This window comes from Myotis myotis, unplaced genomic scaffold (genome assembly GCF_014108235.1).
Source record: "Myotis myotis isolate mMyoMyo1 unplaced genomic scaffold, mMyoMyo1.p scaffold_m19_p_18, whole genome shotgun sequence".
Taxonomy (NCBI): domain Eukaryota; kingdom Metazoa; phylum Chordata; class Mammalia; order Chiroptera; family Vespertilionidae; genus Myotis; species Myotis myotis.
Window position 1 is genome coordinate 32815604 of NW_023416322.1, and position 20476 is coordinate 32836079.

Here is a 20476-nt window from a genome sequence, read left to right on the forward strand (position 1 = left end):
TCACAGTTCATTCCTTACTCAAGTGACTCCAACCTCCCTTTGGCTAAATTCAGTGTTTCTTGCCCTAACTGGTTTGGCTCAGTAGTTAGAGTGTCGGCCTGTGGATTGAAAGGTCCCAGGTTCGATTCCCAGGTCAAGGGCACATACTCGGGTTGCGGGCTTGATCCCCAGTGTGGGGTGTGCAGGAGGCAGCTGATCAATGATTCTCTCATCATTGATGTTTCTCTCTCTCTCTCCCCCTTTCTGAATTCAATAAAAATATAAAAAATAAATAAATTCAGTGGTTCTTCAACTCTGCTCAGTATTTTCCCTGTTGACCACAGCACCTTCCTTGCAACGCTTCTGAGACTACCTCTGATCTTGACTCTCCTCCTGCATAGATATCTGCTTCTCCCCAGGTCATCACAGGCCTCCCCTCCCCCAGCCTGGCCTGGAATATTATTCAGCTGTAAAAAGGAAACCCTGCCATTTGCAACAACATGGAAGAACCTGGAGGGCATTATGCTAACTGAAAGAAGGCAGACGGAGATTCACAGAGTCTATGTGGTATTACTTATATGTAGAATGTAAAAAACACACATTCATTTCATAGAAACAGAGAATAGAATGGTGGTTGCCAGAGGCTGGGGGGGAAGGGGAAAATGGGTAGATGGAGGTCAAAGGGTACAAACTATCACTTACAAGTAATATAGTTCTGAGAATCTAATGTACAGCATGGTGATGATACTTGTTAATAATGTACCGGAAATTTGCTTAGAGTTCTCATTAAGCATCCTCATCAGTGCCCCCCGCCCCCCCCCCCCCGCCCCAAATTAACTATGTGAGGTGACAGATCTTTTCATTATTTTGATCTTGGTAGTCATTCCACAATGTATATGTGTATCAAACCACCACATTGTACACTTTATATCTCTTCAATTACATTTGTCAATTATTTCTGAATACAGTAGAAAAATGGGAAAGATGGTAAATATTATGTGCATTTTATCACAAGTAAAATTTTTTGTCCTCTCTCTAAATTCACTTTCATAATGTCTATATAATGTTTCCTTGAACAATGTCATTACTTATTAGTTACATAATTGTGAGCAGGTGGTTTAACCTTGTTGTGCCTCAATTTCTCTTTCAGAAAACAGGAAAACACCACCTTCTCACAGAGTTATTGTCAGGAGTATGACAGTAATACACGTGAGACATTGCCTGGCATGCAGTGAACTCTCAATACACAGCAGCCATCATTGTCAGCATTGGGGCTGTAAATCAATGTCCTTGCTTTCTTTCAGAACCTTTTCTAGTGATGACCAAGCTTGACCACCACAAAATACAGGTTATTTTGATGTCCTCTGAGTAAAAATAGCCCCTAAACAGTCCACGGGGACCACTATTATGAAGCATGCTCACCCTCTTCTGTAATGAGAAGAATGATGTAGCTAAGATGAGAGGATGCTGGGGTGGTGGACAGTGGACTTGTGGTCCTTGGAGAAGGAGGTGCCCTGGGGCCTGGTGAGAGAACAGCAGGGAGGCTGAGCCTAGAACAGTGGTTGGCAAACTGCGGCTCGCAAGCCACATGCGGATCTTTGGCCCCTTGAGTGTGGCTCTTCCTAAGCCTGAGGAGCACCCTAATTAAGTTAATAACAATGTACCTACCTATACAGTTTAAGTTTAAAAAATTTGGCTCTCAAAAGAAATTTCAATCGTTGTACTGTTGATATTTGGCTCTGTTGACCAATGAGTTTGCCGACCACTGGCCTAGAACAAGACTGAAAACACCTGGGTTGACAAGGTCTTTGAAGGATGAGACCCTTCCTGGTCAGGAGAGGTGGACAGTGACTCCTCCCAGTCACTCCTCCCAAGGCCTACTCAGCGCGCCCCCCCCCCCCCCGCCAAATCACCAGAAAAGGGGGAAAGAATCTTTGGAGGCAGACAGGGGGGTCCTGGGACGTGGAAGGCGTTCCTCACTCTCCTCTGCTCCACTTAGGGGGAGTGGCAAACCTAGAGCGAGGTGTCGCTGTGAGCAGAATCCCAAAGCACAGAATATTGTTAGATCCTTGTCCTCTGAATACTGCCAGGGGGGTGTCGTCATTTATGGACTGAGATGCAAAGCAAGAGATTAGTGTCCTAACCCAATGAGGTCACCCAAACCTGAGTCAGAGACCACACGTCCATAGAGCTGGAGTGGCCCAGACAGTGACTATCCAGGGCGAAAAGCTTATCTGAGGGACACTCCTGGTAGAGCATTGCTTCCCATTTGTAAACCGTGGAGGTCACCATTGATTGTTCAGCAGGGGCCAGACACAGGCATTCTCACTGACCACACCGAGGGAGGCCGAGGGAAAGGCAAAGGATCCCTCTGTTTGCTGGGATTCTGAGAGGCAGGACTCTGCTCTGACAGCCACTGTAACTGCATGAGACTCACACCATCCAGAGCTTGAGTTCAGAAAAGCCACCAGGGCATTCCTCTCAGGACACGCCAACCTTGCTCACCAACTAGGCCAAGCGAACACTAGGCAAGCAAAGTGCACTGGTTTGTCTCCCAAACAAGAATATCATTTATTTTGCTGATCAACCATGAAGGTAAATTAAGTGGGAAAGAGTTTGGAGAAGAATGAAGAGCCATTTGGATAAATGATAAACTTGTTCAAGATATGATCCTGTGTTACTGAATGACTGAGGGCTACTTGGGTCCCTTCTTCTTCTTTTTTTTAGATTGTTTTGCTGGGGGTTTTGTCACTTCAGTGTCAACTGGTGGTACTTGTTTTTCTTTGGGTTTTATCTCTTTGGGTTTTATCTCTTCCGGTTTTACTTCTTCTGGTTTTACTTCTTTGGATTTTACTTCTTCGGGTTTTACTTCTTCGGGTTTTATCTCTTTGGGACTTAAATAGCTTCCTATCAATCGCCTGAAAAACACGATAACCACGGAGATGACTAATAAAGCAATGCGAGATAACATAAGGGACACGACCTGGACAGTGGCGGACACCTCCTCTGGCAGCTCTCCCGGCGGCCCGCTGTCAATGCTCCCTCCGTACCCTTGCTCCTCACAGAGCGGAGGAGCCCAGCCGTACATGCAGTGGCAGTTCCTGTTATTGTTGCAATAGCCTCTGTGGTTGCACTTCTCAGGCATACAGTCAAAGCGCAGGATTGAAATATTGTAACAAGTTGTGTTCACACATATCCGGTCCGTGCCACAGGAGGTGCCATCATAGACCACACCCCGGTCAGGGATCCCCATGGGTACCAAGGACAGACGGTAGCCGAGGCCCCAGCATATCAGATTTTCATCCTCCAGATAAGTAGAAACGATGCTCGTGTGCTCTGGCATGTCAGGGAGGGTTTCGACATTTATACACTGCACCCTGCCACATACCGTGTTCCTCTTAGTACACTTTTTATAGTTACCAGCTCCTATCATCCCACAGTTCCCATATTGATCCCCTATTGAATTAACTGTCTCAAAGCACTGAGTGGGAGCCTCCCTGGCATCAGACCCAAAAATGCTTTGGCACTGCATATATGCAGAATGACACCCCTTCTGGAAACAACGGGCGCTGTATTTGCACGGGGTGCCATCCTGCTTATACGTGTCATTTGGGCAGAAATTGGAGATGCCGTCGCAGTACTCTGCAAGGTCGCATTCGGTTTCTTCCTTCCGACACATATATCCCGATGGACGAAACTGACATTCAGAGCAGCAAAGTCCAAAGCTACAGTTGGCACCCGGTCTGAGTCTGCAACCTGGTTCACAGCAAAGGTCGTCTTCACAGTCCTCTAAGGAACCACAGTCACATTCCTCCTCGTCTTCCACAATTTTGTTTCCGCATCTCTTAACCACATAATCTTCTCCTGGGATATTATTTAGACAGTTTGCTTCTTTATGAACATGGTTGAAAAACTGAATAATACTGCAATTGCTAAACCCATGTCGTCCAGTGCCCATGATGCAACTCCGCCGACCCCGACACCTGCACAATGGCCCATCGTGGCTCATTCCCAAACTATGGCCCAGATTGTGAGCGGTCCAAGTGGCAGGTCCAAGGATGCTTGTGTCTAGAAAAACAGATACAGATCCTGCATACCTCTCCGTGCACACTATTCCCCATGACCATGCGAGAGCATCGATGTAATGCCTTTTTATGAATAGTTGGGACCAATCTACTTTAAACTGTCGACTTAGTATATTTCTTTGGTATATCAAAAATTGGCCTAGAGCTTGCTGTAATGTTGGAAAATTAATATTCACTCTGTCTTGATCTGACCATACTTCAAGTGCACGCAGTTGTACTCTCGTACGGACTTCCTGAAGGTAAGTATCGACAATTGAAGTCAGAAGAATGGCATCATTGGTGATATCGGTAATATTGGAATTTGAAAACTCAAATCTCTCATGATCAAAGACCAGGCCTAATTCGTAATATTTTTGGTGCATCGAGGGTCCAGTATAGTCACTATACCGAGCCATGATGCCAGGCTGGGCCATCTGCTCTTCTGTTTCATCACCAGTGACGCCACAGAGCTGATCCTGAAATCCCCCCTCGTTCTTCAGGAGATATAGGGCATGTTCAAAACTAGGAGAGGCCTTGAGAGGCTCGATTTGGTAATATTTGGCATCAATTTTCAATATGCCTCGGAGACCCCCCGCGCATGTACTGAGAGTAGCTTCAGAATCCTCAGCTCCTTCCACCACGCCCACATAGTTGCAGTCCCTGGGTATGTAAGGGTGATCCTCCACGAGCTCCCCCTGTTCTGTGTAGGAGAAAACCTGCAGGTGCCGGGGCAACAGAAACCTCTTGGGCCACAGGTGGACGACATGCTTCTTGCCTTGCACCTGCAGGAGGTAGGACACGCGTTGGGGCGCGCCCTGCTTCCCTCCCCGGAAGCTCAGCTTTCTGGGGATGGTGATTTCAGATGAGTCAAACCCCCACTCCGGGTGAAAACTGAAATCCTCGCCGAGGGAGTCAACCAGGAGCAACGCCACGACCAGCACTGGGAGCAAATGGCCTTGGGAGGCTAAGGTCCTCACTGACCTCATGGCACAGCTGTTCCCCAGTGAGTCCGCCCCTGCACTTCCAGGCACGGCCGCTAGAGGCGCGCAGAGCGCGGGGGCTCGGAGGGCAGGGTGTGCTGGAGCGCCAGCCTAGGTGTAGGATGGGTCAGGGCGCAGGTCCTGTCCAAGGCATCTAGTTCGTTTTCTGGGCGGTGCCGTTGGGCGCACGAGGAAGAAACGCCACAAAGGTGCGCGAGAATCCAAGAGAAAGAGAGACTGTTGGCTCGAGGGACGGTGAAAGTCAGAGAGCAGCTTGGGCAAAGGAGCAGGAGTAGAGAAATCGTGGGAAGAAAGGAGACCTGCTCAGGTGACTGTATCCTGTGCCATTTCGTCTGTTTGTACAGGCCCTGGGACAGCCCTGATGTTCTCCACCGGCTGGAATCGGTGTTTATAGGCCTCTCTGCTCACACCGCCACCACGTGGTTCCCAGTTTCCCGCTGGACTCGGTTGGGACAAAGGGCAGGAGCCGGGAGCCAGCAGGAGCCGGGAGCCTGCAGGAGCAGCAGCAGAACCTGAAAATGTCAGTGTAGAAGCTACACCCGACCCCCACCCCTACTCCACCCGGGGCGGCCCCTGGCTTCAGGCAACAGGCCCTTTCCCAGAAGGCCTCACACTGCCAGGTGGTTCTTCCTCTTGTGTGTCCTTGGGGTGCCAGGGGTCAGTGTGGTTTGCTGGTGTGTGTTGCACTGGTGGGAGAATCTCAGAAGACAAAAGTACCCGAGAAAGAGCTAAACCCGGGAACTTTCAGGGAAAAGGCAGGTGATTGTTTGTTTGCAGTGTAAGTGATGGGTGAGAAAGGAGACCCCAAAGGTCTGTAGAAGACCCTGCTCAGACAATGGAGGGACTTGTCCTTGGGAAGGATAAACCCCAAGGTCATAAGTCTGTTGAGGGATTCTGTCACTAGAAGAACATTCCTGGTTTGTCCTAGGGAATTCATTCTGACTGTATCCAGGGAAAGGGAGAAAGGACCAGCCTGAGTCAGGAAGACTAGTTAGGAAACGCTTGTAACAACGCAGACAAGCGATGTTCTCCGAGGGCCAGACGTGAACTGCTGGGAACTGCTGAGGAGAGATGCCAGATACCAGAAGGCTGTGAGGAGCATGGCCCAGTCGTTGTGGGCACGCGAGGTGTGACCAGGGCTTTGGAGATAACCTCTTCCCCTTCTGCACAGCGACCCGGGTGTCCCAGAGGACTCCCCTGTGCGATGTAACTGTCCTGGCCGAGTCCCCCGTCCCCTGCCGAAATGTCTCTGCTCATAGGGGATGCAGTCATCTTTGCAAGGTTGTGCTTTCTAGTCTAGTGTGTGTGTTGGGGAAGGTGTTGAATTACTTGCTCAGGCAGCAGCATTTCACAGGTTTCACTGGATTCTGTTTTACTTAATTGGAGGAATCATGGTCACAACTGTGGTTAATGGACAGAGAAGCACTGTGTCTCAGATCAAAGGAAAGTGTACCAGTGGAAGATTAACCAGTGGGTGCCTTCGTCAGAGCGGACCTGCCAGTACAGCGCACTGATTTATTGAGAACTCCCTCTCCCTTTAAGGACAATGGCCTAGGTGGGGGCAAAGGTGGGGGAGCTGCCCTCATTTTACTTTGTGATTTCCAAACGCATTCCTTCAAACTTGTCAAGGGCCCTGGGCTTCTTCCAGGACCCGCACATGCCAAGTTTGAAAACAAAGTCCTTTTTGAGTTGCTCGAGCATATGAAAAACATCCCTGCCTCACAGTGGCAAATGCCTCCCCTCCCCACGTTTAGATAACTCCCCAGCAGGGCTGAATGGGTCTTTGTGAAACCCTCCAAAAGCAATTTGCTTCCGGGCTGGTCCCCAGACATGAGACATTGCAGTAGGAAAAGAAATTTGAGAGGCTTACCAGCAACTGAATGGATGCCTGTAGGATGGCGGGGCTGCTCTGGGTCCCATTGTAACAAGCTCACTGGAAACCCCTGGAAACTGGGAGCGTGGTGGGGTAGCAGCACTTTGTTTTCTCTGTGATGGTTATCACTGTGGCAGGATGTATCAGGTGTGTTCCCTGGGGGGACAGTGAAGGCAAGGTGTGAGGAGCTGTCAGTGAGAAAGGCAGGAAGTAGCTGTGAGGGGTGTGCAGGCAGCAGAGAGAGGGAAGGCCCAGAATCTCTCAGAAAGCTGCCAGACTTGTTCCTGTGGCATCAGGAGCCTTAAAGCAGAGAGACCCAGGCCACATAAAGGCATCTTGTAATGGGCGGAGAAAGGCCTGCATGGAGGGCCCCGGGGGAAAAGGATCCATTCAAATAGTTATGAATAGACTCTGGAGTTCTAGAGTAAGAATCCACGACCCATTCAGAATGCGGTCCTAGGTGGCGGGCTGGGGTCTGGATGAGTGTGTAGACAAGAGGGAAACTTTACAACTTGCTGCTTGTACTGTGCCTTGTCGCTCACTGGGCACTGAAAGTGGGGTGCACTACCTGGAATCACTTCTTTCACCTGTGCTCTTATGATGGGACACTGTTGTTGTTTTTTAAATATATTTTTATTAATTTCAGAGAGGAAGGGAGAGGGAGAGAGAGAGAGAAACACCAATGATGAGAGAGACTCATTGATCGGCTGCCTCCTGCATGGGATCGAGCCCGCAGCCAGGGCATATGCCCTTGACCAGAATCCAACCCAGGACCTTTCAGTTCATAGGCTGATGCTCTGTCCATTGAGGCAAACCAGCTAGGGTGATGGGACACTGTTCTAAGTAAGTTATATTTGGTTTGAAGTCACAGAATCCAATTTGACTAGCTTAAAGGATTATAGACAAGCAAGCAAACAAACAACAATAAAACTGCAGAAAGAATTTAGTGAGAGCACAAAAAAGCATCTCGTGGATTTTAGGTGAGTTTGGAGCAATAGGCTTTGCAGAGATTAGCAGGAAGCAGGGCCATTTGCAGACCAGAGCTCACAGAGTCATACTCCTACCTTCCAATGACAAAGTCTCACTGGCCCAGTGGGCAGGTGTCTCTTCCTGCTCAAGTAAACATGGTCTTGGGGGAAGAATCACAACAGACCACCTGGCTTTCTGGGACCTTCTTGGTCAAATGGGGGTTAAGGGGGGTTGTCAGCCAAGGGCTGGACACATCTCTTAAAGTTATCCACTTGTATATAAGGAATAGGGCAACCCTAGCCTCCTTTGTGGGGGGGGGGGGGGGAAGAGAGAGAGAGAGAATATGGCCTCATCACTCACAGAAGGACGAGTATGGTTGATGTAGAGTCCAGAGTGCTGGGTTCATATCCCAGCGTGCTGCTGTGATTGTCCAAGTCATGGTAACATGGGTGTAACACAAGTTGATCACCATTGCCATACTTACAACAGGTGAAAAAAATGAAGAGTGTATTTAGAGGCAAAGAGGAAACCAAGTCATTTCCAAGACAAATTTCCTCCCTATTCCTGTTTCAGAGTTGGGCAGCCTTCAAAGCATCCCAACCCATCCACATTTTCCTAAGAATCTCCAGACAAGGAAGCCATATTGAGGCCATCTCCTGAAACCACATTCTTTTTATTTATTTTTTATTGCATTTATTGGAGTGATATTGGTTAACACATTTATATAGGTTCCAGATGCACAATGCTATACTATATCAGCTGTATGTTGTATTGTGTGTTCACCAATCCAAGTCATGTCTCCTTCCTGAGTCCACACTCTAAGTCAATGGTTCTCAACCTTCCTAATGCCGTGACCCTTTAATACAGTTCCTCATGTTGTGGTGACCCCAACCATAAAATTATTTTCATTGCTACTTCTTAACTGTAATTTTGCTACGGTTATGAATCGTAATGTAAATATCTGATATGTAGGATGTATTTTCATTGTTGCAAATTGAACATAATTAAAGCATAGTGATTAATCACAAAGACAATATGTAATTATATATGTGTTTTCCAATGGTATTAGGCGACCCCTGTGAAAGGGTCGTTCGACCCCCCAAAGGGGTCGCGACCTACAGGTTGAGAACCGCTGCTCTAAGTGCTAATGATGTTCAAATTGTGAACAGTGTCCTTCATTTTTTTTTTTTTTGCTTTTTCCTGCTCAGCACCCTGGATGCTTTCTCGGGCAGCATTTCAGTCCAAACAAAGCACATCTCAGAAGTCAGACATTCCAGGAGATCTGCAGAGTGACTTAGAGTCTCTGATACTCATTCACTTCGTGAGTGTCTGTTTTTTCTCCAGAAAGAAGTGATCTGGAGGTTTCCTGTAGTTTAATTTTATGGATAAGAAAAGAGGGAGCATGAAGAAGATAAAGGGGTTCAAATATATAATGACAGAAGGAAACTAGACTTTCACTGGTGAGCACACAATGGCATATACAGATGATATAAAGGTACACATGTGAAACTTAGTGTTATTAACTGATGTTACCTCCATAGATTTAAATTTAAAAAAGTGAAAAAAAAAGTGCAGATTTAGCTATGTTCCTGTGCTTTTCAGATTGGTCCAATATGTTGTACCAACCATGCTCTTTACATATGAAAGCTCAGTGTAATGAATTAGTTTCTCTAGCATCTTTGTGAACCAGGGAAGCACCAGGAAGGAAGGTCATTTAACTCCAGATGGGTCCACATGATCCACACTGTGTTCATGGTGACCCACGTATAGGTCCCTAGAAAGTAGAGATGAGATTAGCTTACCTTCATCTCCTCTTTCTCTCATTTCTTCAACACATCCTGTATCAACTCTGACTCAATTGTAGTAGGTTGAGGAGGATAGGTGTTCATTTTTCTTTGGATGTTTGGCAAAACTCACTGGGAGTTTTTTTCATTACTGCTTCAATTTTATTAGTTGTTATTGGTCTATATTAGGTTTTCTGATTGAGTTTTGGAAGATTGTATGTTTCTGGAATTTGTTCATTTTGCCCAGGTTGTTCCATTTGTTGGCATAGTTGTTCATAATATTTCACTACCCTTTTGCCTGTGTCCATGGGCTTTGCATATCCTATATAATAAAACCCTGATATGCAAATAGACCAAACAGCTGAATGACCAGTCGCTATGACAGGCATTGACCACCAGGGGGCAGACGCTCAACACAGGAGCTGCCCCCTGGTCATCAGTGTGCTCACACAGGGCAAGTGCTGCTCAGCCAGAAGCTGGGTTCGTGGCTGGCTAGTGCAGTGGCTGTGGCGGGAGTCTCTTCTGCCTCTGCCTCCACAGCAGTGCTAAGGACCCCTCAGGAGATGTCCATGGGGAGCGGGCCTAAGCTGGCAGGCGTATATCCCCCAAGGGGTCCCATTCTGCCAGAGGGCGCAGGTCAGGCTGAGGGGCTCCCCTCTCCTGCCCCCATGCAGGAATATCATGCACCAGGCCTCTAGTAAGTATATAAGTTCTTTGGTTTATCTCTTGTTGTTCCTTCAACCCCACATCAAGGTATGTCAGTCTGTTCCATGCCTCCCTGCTTCGGGTCTTATTTGGTTGGTCAATTCATTTTAATCATTAGATTCCACAAATAAGTGAAATCATGTGATATTTGTGCTTCTCAGATTGGCTTATTTCACTTAGTATAGTATTTTCCAGGTCTATCCATGCTGTCCCAAAGGGTAAGAGATCCCTCTTTTTTATAGCTACATAGTATTCCATGTGTAAATGTTCCACAGCTTTTTTACCCACTCATCTACTGATGGGCACTTGGGCTGCTATGATTGGTGTTTTTCTGATTGGTGTTTTGAATTTTTAGGATATATTCCCAGAAGTGGTATCACTACATCAAGTGGAAGTTCCATTTTTAATTATTTAAGGAGGCTCCATACTGTTTTCCATAGTGGCTGCACCAATATGTATTCCTACCAGCAGTGAACTAGTATTCCCTTTTTTCACATCCTCGCCAGCACTTGATTTTTTGATGACAGCCATTCTGACAGATATAAGGTGATATCTCATTGTTGTTTTAATTTGCATTTCTCTGATGACTAGTGATTTTGAGCATTTTTTTTTTTCCTTCATAATGTCTCTTGGCCATCTGTATGTCCTCTTTGGAGAAATGTCTATACAGGTCTTCTGCCCATTTTTAAATTGGATTGATGGTCTTCCTTTTGTTGAATTGTATGAGTACTTTATATATTTTGGATATTTCATTTCTGACTTTATTTACCAGGGTCCTCTCTCTTTGTTTCTTGATGAGTCTGGTTAAAGGTTCATCAATCTTGTTTAACTTTTCAAATAAGTATTGTTTTTCTTTTGTTTTGTTTTTTTCCCTCTACTTACTCTAGGATTTTTCTGGTTTTCTTGCTCTAATTCCTTTAGGTATAAGGTTAGATTGTTTACTTGAGCTTTTCTTGCTTCTTGAGGAAGGCTGGTAATGCTATGGACTTTCCTCTTAGGACTGCTTTTGCTGTGTCCCATAGAGTTTCTGTTGATGTGTGTTCACTTTTATTTGTTTACAGGTAATTTTTTTATTTCTTCTTTCATCTCATTGGTAACTCATTTATCAACACTAATAAAAGAGGAACATGCAAATTGGTGTCACTCTGGTAAGCCCACCAGCCAATCAGAGCGACCATGCAAATTAATCCAACAAAGATGGAGGTTAATTTGCATATGCAGGTGTGGAGCGAAGACTGAAGGCTCCGGCCGGAGTGAAGACTGAAGACTGAAGTCTGAAGACTGAAGAGGCTTGGCTCCTCCGCTGCCAAGCCTCACTGCGGAGGGGAGAGGAGAAGCCAAGTCTCGCTGCGGCCAGACCAAAGGCCTGGGTCCCGGGTGTTGGAGGAAAACCAGTGCCAGCTGCCAGGGGAAGGAAGGCCTATTGCGCAAATCTTCATGCAACGGGCTTCTAGTGTGAAGATAATTGAGCCCAGCAGGGTTACCTTGGCAGGGTAGGACATCTTCATCCACTCATCAGCTTGTGGTGTCCAACCTCCTTTTACCAATAGCTCAACATTTGTGATAATGCTACCACCTGCACCTCGGGCCCATCCAATAGCAATCATGACTATCCAGCCATTTTTGTAATGGCTGTTAGCATGTGTGACTCCATCTACTATTTTCCAAGTTCTGGTCACGGCCTTCATTCCTGCAGCCAAGAGTTGAACAGGCAGGACAAAATACCCCTGGGAAACTAGGACACATGGCCAACTCCCCCACCCCCCAATATACCAGATTGAAGATGCCAGTAATATATTAGTGTTGTTTGCAAGAAAGCTCAATGGAGGCTCTGCAAGCAGTAAACAGGATAAAAGTCCTCCACCAAAACAGTGGAGCATAGCAGTAAACCGACCTGAAACAGGATTCTTCCGTGCCACCGCCGCTGCTCCACAGAGACCCGAGCAGCCGGGGTGACGGGTTCCCGGCTCGCGTGGTGAGAGCTGGGGGCAGGGCTGTCTTGTGTCTTAAAATGTGCTCTATCTTTGATACTGTTCTATGTTCAATGTATATTCTGCTGCTTTGGGATGAAATATTCCGTAAATCCATCAGATCTAGTGTGTCATTTAAGGTCTCTGTTTCCTTGTTGATTATTTTGTCTGAAAAATCTATCCATGGATGACAGTGGGGTGTTAAAGTCCCCCACTTTGACTGTATTGTTGTTGATCTCACCCTTAAAGCTCACCAAGAGTTTATTTTTTTATTTTTTTCACCAAGAGTTTTTAAAAAATATATGTAGGTGCTCCTATATTAGATGCATTTACGTTTATAAGGGTTCTATCCTCTTGTTGGATCCCTGTATATTATGTAGGGACCTTCTTTGTTTCTTGTTATGACCTTTGTTTTGACAAGGTCTGGGAAGGATGAGACCCTCCTTGGGGAGGACAGATGGACACTGACTCCTCCCAAGGGCCACCCAGTCGTCCTCTCCTCCCCACAGAGCACTGGACAAAGGCGAGGGAGTTTTTGCAGCCAGACATGAGGGTAGAAGGGGTTCCTTACTCTCTGCTCCACTTTGGGATGTGGCAAACCTAGAGCCAGGTGTCCCTCAGCACACACGCACACAAGAGGTGTCTCTGTGAGCAGAATCCCAAAGCATAGAATATTGTTAGACTCTTCCTTTCTGGACAGCACCAGGGTGTGTCATCATTTATAGACTGAGGTGCAAAGCCAGAGGTGTGGTAGATTAGTGTCCTTAACCCAACTGAGGTCACCCAGACACTTGAGTCAGAGACCACACGTCCATAGAGCTGGAGTGGCCCAGACAGTGACTATCCAGGGCGAAAAGCTTATCTGAGGGACACTCCTGGTAGAGCATTGCTTCCCATTTGTAAACCGTGGAGGTCACCATTGATTGTTCAGCAGGGGCCAGACACAGGCATTCTCACTGGCCACACCGAGGGAGGCCGAGGGAAAGGCAAAGGACCCCTCTGTTTGCTGGGATTCTGAGAGGCAGGACTCTGCTCTGACAGCCACTGTAACTGCATGAGACTCACACCATCCAGAGCTTGAGTTCAGAAAAGCCACCAGGGCATTCCTCTCAGGACACGCCAACCTTGCTCACCAACTAGGCCAAGCGAACACTAGGCAAGCAAAGGGCACTGGTTTGTCTCCCAAACAAGAATATCATTTATTTGCTGATCAAAACTAGAAGGAAAAGTAAGTAAAAAAGAATTGGAGGAAGAGTTAGGAGCCTTTGGATAAACAATAGGCTTCTTTACTATGTGAGCATGTGTTAGGAAACGAGTGTGGATTTCCAGGTTACTCTCTTTGTTCTTTTGTATGTTACTTGAATTTCTTCATCTTGCCTTGAAGTATCTATCTCTGTGTTAGTAGGTGGTTTTCTTTTTTGTTTGAGGTTTAATAAATCTCCAATCAACGCCCTGAGAAGCACTAACGCCACGGAGAGGGCAAACAAAACAACGCGTAACATCAAAAGGTACACGATCCGAAAGGAGGCAGGCACCTCCTCCTCCCCCTGTCTCGGCGGCCCGCTGTCAACGCTCCCTCCATACCCTTGGTCCTCACAGAACGGAGGCGCCCAGCCGTTCACGCAGTGGCAGTTTCTGTTATTGTTGCAAAAGCCTCTGTCATTGCAATTCTCAGGCACACAGTCAATCTTCAGGATGGAAGTATCCACACAAGTTCTGTTCCAGCAGATCTGGCCCTTGCCACAGGAGGTGCCATCATGGATTACACCCAAGTCAGGAATCCCCATGGATACCATGGCCGGATGGTAGCCGAGGCCCCAGCACAACAGATTTTCATTCTGCAGATGAGTAGAAACCACACTCGTGTGCTCTGGCATGTCAGGGAGGGTTGGGACGTTTATACACTGCACTCTGCCACATAAGGAGTTCTGCTTGGTACACTTTTCATACTGAGCAACTGCAATGATACCACAGTTGCCATATTGATCCCCTATTAAGTTAACTGCTTCGTAGCACTGATCTGGAGCCTCCCTGGCATCAGATCCAAAAATGCGCTGGCACTGCATATATGTGGACCAGCACCCCTTCTGGAAACAACGGGCGTCATACTTGCACGGGGTGCCATCGTGCTTATACGTGTCATTTGGGCAGAAGCTCGAGGTCCCATTGCAGTACTCTGCAAGGTCACATTCGTTTTCTTCCTCCCGACACATGTACCCAGATGGACGGAAGTGACATTGGTGGCAGCAAAGTCCCGTGCTACACGTGGCACCCCGTTTGAATTTACAATCTGGTTCGCAACAATGGTCTTTTTCACAGTCCTCTCTCGAACCGCAGTCACATTCCTCATTGTCTTCCACAATTTTGTTGCCGCATTTCTTAACCACAAACCCTAGTCCTGGGATGTCAGTCAGACATGTTGCTTTTTGACGTACGTAGTTTATATAATCGTTGTAGCTACAATTACTAAACCCAGTGCGTCCAGTGCCCATGATGCAACTGTGCTGGCCCCTACATTGGCAGTACTGTGTGTCATGCTCCATTCCCACACTATGGCCTATTTCATGAGTAGTCCAAATGGCAGGTAAAAGGAGATCCCTATCTATAATAACACTTCCAGATCCGACAAATTGCTGACCACACACTTTCCCCCAGTGCCATGAATTGCGATCACTAAAGTTTCCTTGAATGTATATGTGTTCCCAATCTGCTGGGATCTTAGAATTTAGGGCATGTGTTCTGTATGCCCTAAACTGGGTTAAAGCCGAAACTATTTTATCATATGAAAGTCTTACTTTGTTTGTAGTTGTCCATACTTCAACACCTTTTAGATGTATTTTCAGACTGATCTCTTGATAGTAAGTATCTATCACCCCAGCCATAAGAATGGCATCATCTATTGCTTGACTAAGATTGGAATTCAAATACAAATATCTATCGTGATCAAAGACCATGGCCAACTCCAAGTACCTTTGGTGTTTAACGCTGTCAGCAAAGTCACTATACCGAGCCATGATGCCAGGCTGGGCCATCTGCTCTTCTGTTTCATCACCAGTGACGCCACAGAGCTGATCCTGAAATCCCCCCTCGTTCTTCAGGAGATATAGGGCATGTTCAAAACTAGAAGAGGCCTCGAGGGGCTCGATTTGGTAATATTTGGCATCAATTTTCAATATGCCTCGGAGACCCCCCGCGCATGTACTGAGAGTAGCTTCAGAATCCTCAGCTCCTTCCACCACGCCCACATAGTTGCAGTCCCTGGGTATGTAAGGGTGATCCTCCACGAGCTCCCCCTGTTCTGTGTAGGAGAAAACCTGCAGGTGCCGGGGCAACAGAAACCTCTTGGGCCACAAGTGGACGACATGCTTCTTGCCTTGCACCTGCAGGAGGTAGGACACGCGTTGGGGCGCGCCCTGCTTCCCTCCCCGGAAGCTCAGCTTTCTGGGGATGGTGATTTCAGATGAGTCAAACCCCCACTCCGGGTGAAAACTGAAATCCTCGCCGAGGGAGTCAACCAGGAGCAACGCCACGACCAGCACTGGGAGCAAATGGCCTTGGGAGGCTAAGGTCCTCACTGACCTCATGGCACAGCTGTTCCCCAGTGAGTCCGCCCCTGCACTTCCAGGCACGGCCGCTAGAGGCGCGCAGAGCGCGGGGGCTCGGAGGGCAGGGTGTGCTGGAGCGCCAGCCTAGGTGTAGGATGGGTCAGGGCGCAGGTCCTGTCCAAGGCATCTAGTTCGTTTTCTGGGCGGTGCCGTTGGGCGCACGAGGAAGAAACGCCACAAAGGTGCGCGAGAATCCAAGAGAAAGAGAGACTGTTGGCTCGAGGGACGGTGAAAGTCAGAGAGCAGCTTGGGCAAAGGAGCAGGAGTAGAGAAATCGTGGGAAGAAAGGAGAACCTGTTCAGGTGGCTGTATCCTGTGCCATTTCGTCTGTTTGTACAGGCCCTGGGACAGCCCTGATGTTCTCCACCGGCTGGAATCAGTGTTTATAGGCCTCTCTGCTCACACCGCCACGACGTGGTTCCCAGTTTCCCACTGGACTCGGTTGCGACAAAGGGCAGGAGCCGGGAGCCAGCAGGAGCCGGGAGCCTGCAGGAGCAGCAGCAGAACCTGAAACTGTCAGTGTAGAAGCTACACCCCCACCCCAATTTACCCCACCCCACCCGGGGCGGCCGCTGGCTTCAGGCAAGAGAACTTACTGTGACTTTTGACAGTTTGATTAAGAAGGCCTGGGTGGGGCAGGGCTGGGTGGAGGGGAGAAAAGAGTGTGTGTGTGTGTGTGTGTGTGTGTGTGTGTGTGTGTGTGTTTGGGGGGGGGAGGCACATTTGTAGTTTTTAAAGAAAAAAAGGTTTTTCTTTGGAGGGCTCTTTAATTTACCTTAATTAGAGTTTTTAAGTTTCCTGTATGTGTACATCCATTTCTCTCTTCAGATTTGGGAGATTTTTGGCTACTGTTTCTTCAAATAGTCTCTTTCTGCAACTCCCATAATGCATATGTTGTTTCATCTGATGAAATCTAAGTCCTGTAGGCTCCTTTCATTGTTTTCTGATTCTTCCTCTATTTCATTAACTATGAAAGTCCTTTCTCAGTTTGACTCACTCTTTGTTCTGCCTGGTCAAGTTGCTGGTTAGTCCCACCAGTGAAATTTTCTATTCAGGTACTGTGTTCTTCATCGACAGAATAGCTGTTTGCCTCTTCTTCATAGTTTTTGTTGTTATTGGTAATCTCATTTTTCATGCCACATTTTCTTGACATTTTTTAGCTACCTGTTCTGTCTTTTAATTCACTGAATATCATTATGAAAGTAATTTTGAATTCCTTCTTTTTAAGTTATATATCTTCATTTCTTTGGGCATGGTTTCGAGATGTAATTGGTTCATCCAAACATGTTGTGGTTGCCTGTTTGTCTTGTGTTTTTTTGTCTTTGGTGTAATGTTTGGGATTTTGGCTTCTGAGAATAAGCCAAGCCTCCCAGACTACTGTCTGGTTTCATAAAGAGTGGACTTTCGCCACACCAGGCTAGAGTTTCTGGATATCTCTCAAGTTCTCTCTCTCTCTCTCTCTCTCTCTCTCTCTCTCTCTCTCTCTCTCTCCTTGTGTGCATAATTTGTTTGAAGGAGTTTGCCAGTTTCTACTCATGTGCTCCCTCTAGTGTCTTTGTGTAATATTGCAGCCTCCCTGATGTAGCAAATCACCATCCTGAGGCTCCACCTATTGTCTGATTATGGTGTTGAACACCCCATTACATACCCTCTCAACAACCCAGTTTTTCTCACCTGACATCAAGAGATGACTTCTGTACCCCAGAGCCAGAATGCATATGATTTCCTTCACCATCTGGTTTGATTCAACTAATCACTAATGGGAAAGAGTCTATATTTTAAAAAGTTTATCTTGTCCTCTTTATTTTTATTTTATTTAAAAAATATATTTTTGTTGATTTCAGAGAAGAAGGGAGAGGGAGAGATAGAAACATTAATGATGAGAGAGAATCATTGATTAGCTGCCTCCTGCACATCCCCTATTGGGGATTGAGCCAGCAACCTTAGCATGTGCCCTTGACCAGAATCAAACCTGGGACCATTCAGTCTGCAGGCCGACACTCAACCCATTGAGCCAAATCAGCTAGGGCCTCTTTATTTTTATTTATTCTTATTTAAAAAATATAATTTTATTTCAGAGAGGAAGAGAGAGGGAAAGATAAGAAACATCAATGATGAGAGAGAATCATTGATTGGCTGCCTCCTGCACTCCCCTTGCTGGGGGTTGATCCCACAAGCCAGGCATGTGCCAATTTGGAATTGAACTGTGACCTCCTGGTTCATAGGTCGATGCTCAACCGCTTAGCCACACTGGCCAGGCAATTACATGTTATTTTCATAATATTATGTGTTTAGGCATTTGTCAGATATATTTTATTAAAGTACTAGAGGCCCAGTGCATGAAATCCATGCACTCAGGGGTAGAAGGGGTCCCTCAGCTCGGCCTGTGCCCTCTTGTAGTCCGGGAGCCCGGGGGGAGGGGGGAGCGGGCTTAAGCCAGCTGTTGGACATCTTTAGTGCTACCGTGAAGGTGGGAGAGGCTCCCATCACCACCACTGTGCTTGCCAGCCGTGAGCCTGGCTTCTGGAGTGCACTGACCACCAGGGGGCAGCTCCTGCATTGAGCGTCTGCCCCCTGGTGGTCAGTGCACATCATTGCAACCGGTCATTCCACCGTTTGGTCAATTTGCATATTAGCCTTTTATTATATAGGACTAGTGGCCTGGTGCACGAAATTTGTGTATGGGAGGGTGTTGTCCCTCAGCCTGGCCTGCACCCTCTCCAATCTGGGACCCCTTGGGGGATGTCCAACTGCCGGTTTAGGCCGGGACTAAACTGGCAGTCGGACATCCCTCTCTCAATCCGGGACCGCTGGCTCCTAACTGCTCACCTGCCTGCCTACTTGATCACCCCTAAACCACTCTGCCTGCCGACTTGCTTGCCTCAAACTGCCCCCCATGCCAGCCTGCTCGCCCCCAACTGCCCCCCCTGCCGGCCCTGCTCACCCCCAACTGCCCTTCCCTCCTGGCCTGATCGCCCCTAACTGCTTCTGCCTTAGCCCCACCACCATGGCTTTGTCTGGAAGGATGTCCAGAAGGTCTCCTGGTCTAATTAGCATATTACCCTTTTATTAGTATAGATAACCTACAATAGTAAAATGCACAGGTCTTTTTTTTTTTTTTTAATTTATTGCTTAAAGTATTACAAAGGGTATTACATATGTGTCCATTTTATCCCCCCGCCCTAGACAGTCCCCTAGCCTCCCCTATCCCCCAGTGTCTTATGTCCATTGGTTATGCTTATATGCATGCATACAAGTCCTTTAGTTGATCTCTTACCCCCCTACCTCCTGCCCCCCAACCCTCCCCGGCCTTCCCGCTGCAGTTTGACAATCTGTTTGAGGCAGCTCTGCCTCTGTATCTATTATTGTTCAAAAGTTTATAATGGTCTCTATTATCCATGAATGAGTGAGATCATGTGGTATTTTTCCTTCATTGACTGGCTTATTTCACTTAGCATAATGCTCTCCAGTTCCATCCATGACGTTGCAAATGGTAAGAGTTCCTTCCTTTTTAGAGCAGCATAGTATTCCATCGTGTAGATGTACCACAGTTTTCTAATCCATTCATCTACTGATGGGCACTTAGGCTGTTTCCAGATCTTAGCTATGGTGAATTGTGCTGCTATGAACATAGGGGTGCATATATCCTTTCTGATTGGTGTTTCTGGTTTCTTGGGATATATTCCTAGAAGTGGGATCACAGGGTCAAATGGGAGTTCCATTTTCAGTTTTTTGAGGAAACTCCATACTGTCTTCCATAGTGGCTGCACCAGTCTGCATTCCCACCAGCAGTGCACAAGTGTTCCTTTTTCTCCACATCCTCTCCAGCACTTGTCGTTTGTTGATTTGTTGATGATAGCCAGTCTGACAGGTGTGAGATGGTACCTCATTGTTGTTTTGATTTGCATCTCTCGGATGATTAGTGACTTTGAGCATGTTTTCATATGTCTCTTGGCTTTCTGAATGTCCTCTTTTGAAAGGTAAATGCACAGGTCTTAAGGGAGTTTTACAGACGTATACATTTATGTAATCGCCACCTTTGGACTTCAGAAAGATTTTCTTACCCTCTTTTCAGTCAAGAAGCCTCTCCCACAGAAAGCACCCACTCTTCAGATCTCTACTTACCATTGGTTTGTTTTTCCTGAACTATATAATGGAATCACTCAGGGTGTCTTCTTTAGTGTCTGGCTTCCTTTGCTCAATATTATGCCAATGACGATTCCTCATATCGTTGCTTTTTTTTTCTCTCATTTCTGTGTCGCACTCCATTGAATGAAGGTACCATAATTCATCCATCCTGCTGCTTTTGATTCTCTCCAGTTTGGGTGCTCAAAGCCAAAGTAGTGAAGAAGCACACTAGTAAGTAGATCAGGAAAAGATGTTAAATCAGATTATCAATACATCATTGCTTTTATTTTGCGTTCCCCACCTTGACACATCAAAGGAAGGCTGTCAGTAGAAGTTTCTTTTTTTAAAATCTTTATTGTTGAAAGTATTACATATGTCGCCTTTTACCCCCCATTAGC

The 20476-nt window shown here is 46.8% G+C and overlaps 3 protein-coding genes across 3 annotated transcripts; all 3 read right to left on the bottom strand.

The window, feature by feature from the left end:
• Positions 1-2674: 2674 nt before the first annotated feature.
• Positions 2675-5029, bottom strand: LOC118673307 (disintegrin and metalloproteinase domain-containing protein 30-like). The gene has a single exon (XM_036343931.1). It carries the CDS (start codon positions 5027-5029, stop codon positions 2675-2677), a length of 2355 nt encoding a protein of 784 aa, XP_036199824.1.
• Positions 5030-5448: 419 nt separating this feature from the next.
• LOC118673309 (trimeric intracellular cation channel type B-like) lies at positions 5449-13232 on the bottom strand. The gene is made up of 3 exons (XM_036343933.1): positions 13181-13232; positions 11824-12299; positions 5449-5535 (listed from the first exon to the last, which is right to left on the bottom strand). The coding sequence occupies exons 1-3, from the start codon at positions 13230-13232 to the stop codon at positions 5449-5451; spliced, it is 615 nt and encodes a 204-aa protein (XP_036199826.1).
• A 417-nt stretch (positions 13233-13649) lies between these two features.
• Positions 13650-15929, bottom strand: LOC118673310 (disintegrin and metalloproteinase domain-containing protein 30-like). The gene has a single exon (XM_036343934.1). It carries the CDS (start codon positions 15927-15929, stop codon positions 13650-13652), a length of 2280 nt encoding a protein of 759 aa, XP_036199827.1.
• Between the last annotated feature and the right edge of the window lie 4547 nt (positions 15930-20476).

Coding starts and splice junctions, on each gene's coding strand:
- LOC118673307 (XM_036343931.1), bottom strand. CDS start 5,029: ATGAGGTCAGTGAGGACCTTAGCCTCCCAAGGCCATTTGCTCCCAGTG.
- LOC118673309 (XM_036343933.1), bottom strand. CDS start 13,232: ATGCTCTACCAGGAGTGTCCCTCAGATAAGCTTTTCGCCCTGGATAGT. Junction 12,300..13,180: donor TTTCGCCCTGGATAGTCACT/GTCTGGGCCACT, acceptor TCTGTGGAGCAG/CGGCGGTGGCACGGAAGAAT. Junction 5,536..11,823: donor CAATTATCTTCACACTAGAA/GCCCGTTGCATG, acceptor CTGCTCCTGCAG/GCTCCCGGCTCCTGCTGGCT.
- LOC118673310 (XM_036343934.1), bottom strand. CDS start 15,929: ATGAGGTCAGTGAGGACCTTAGCCTCCCAAGGCCATTTGCTCCCAGTG.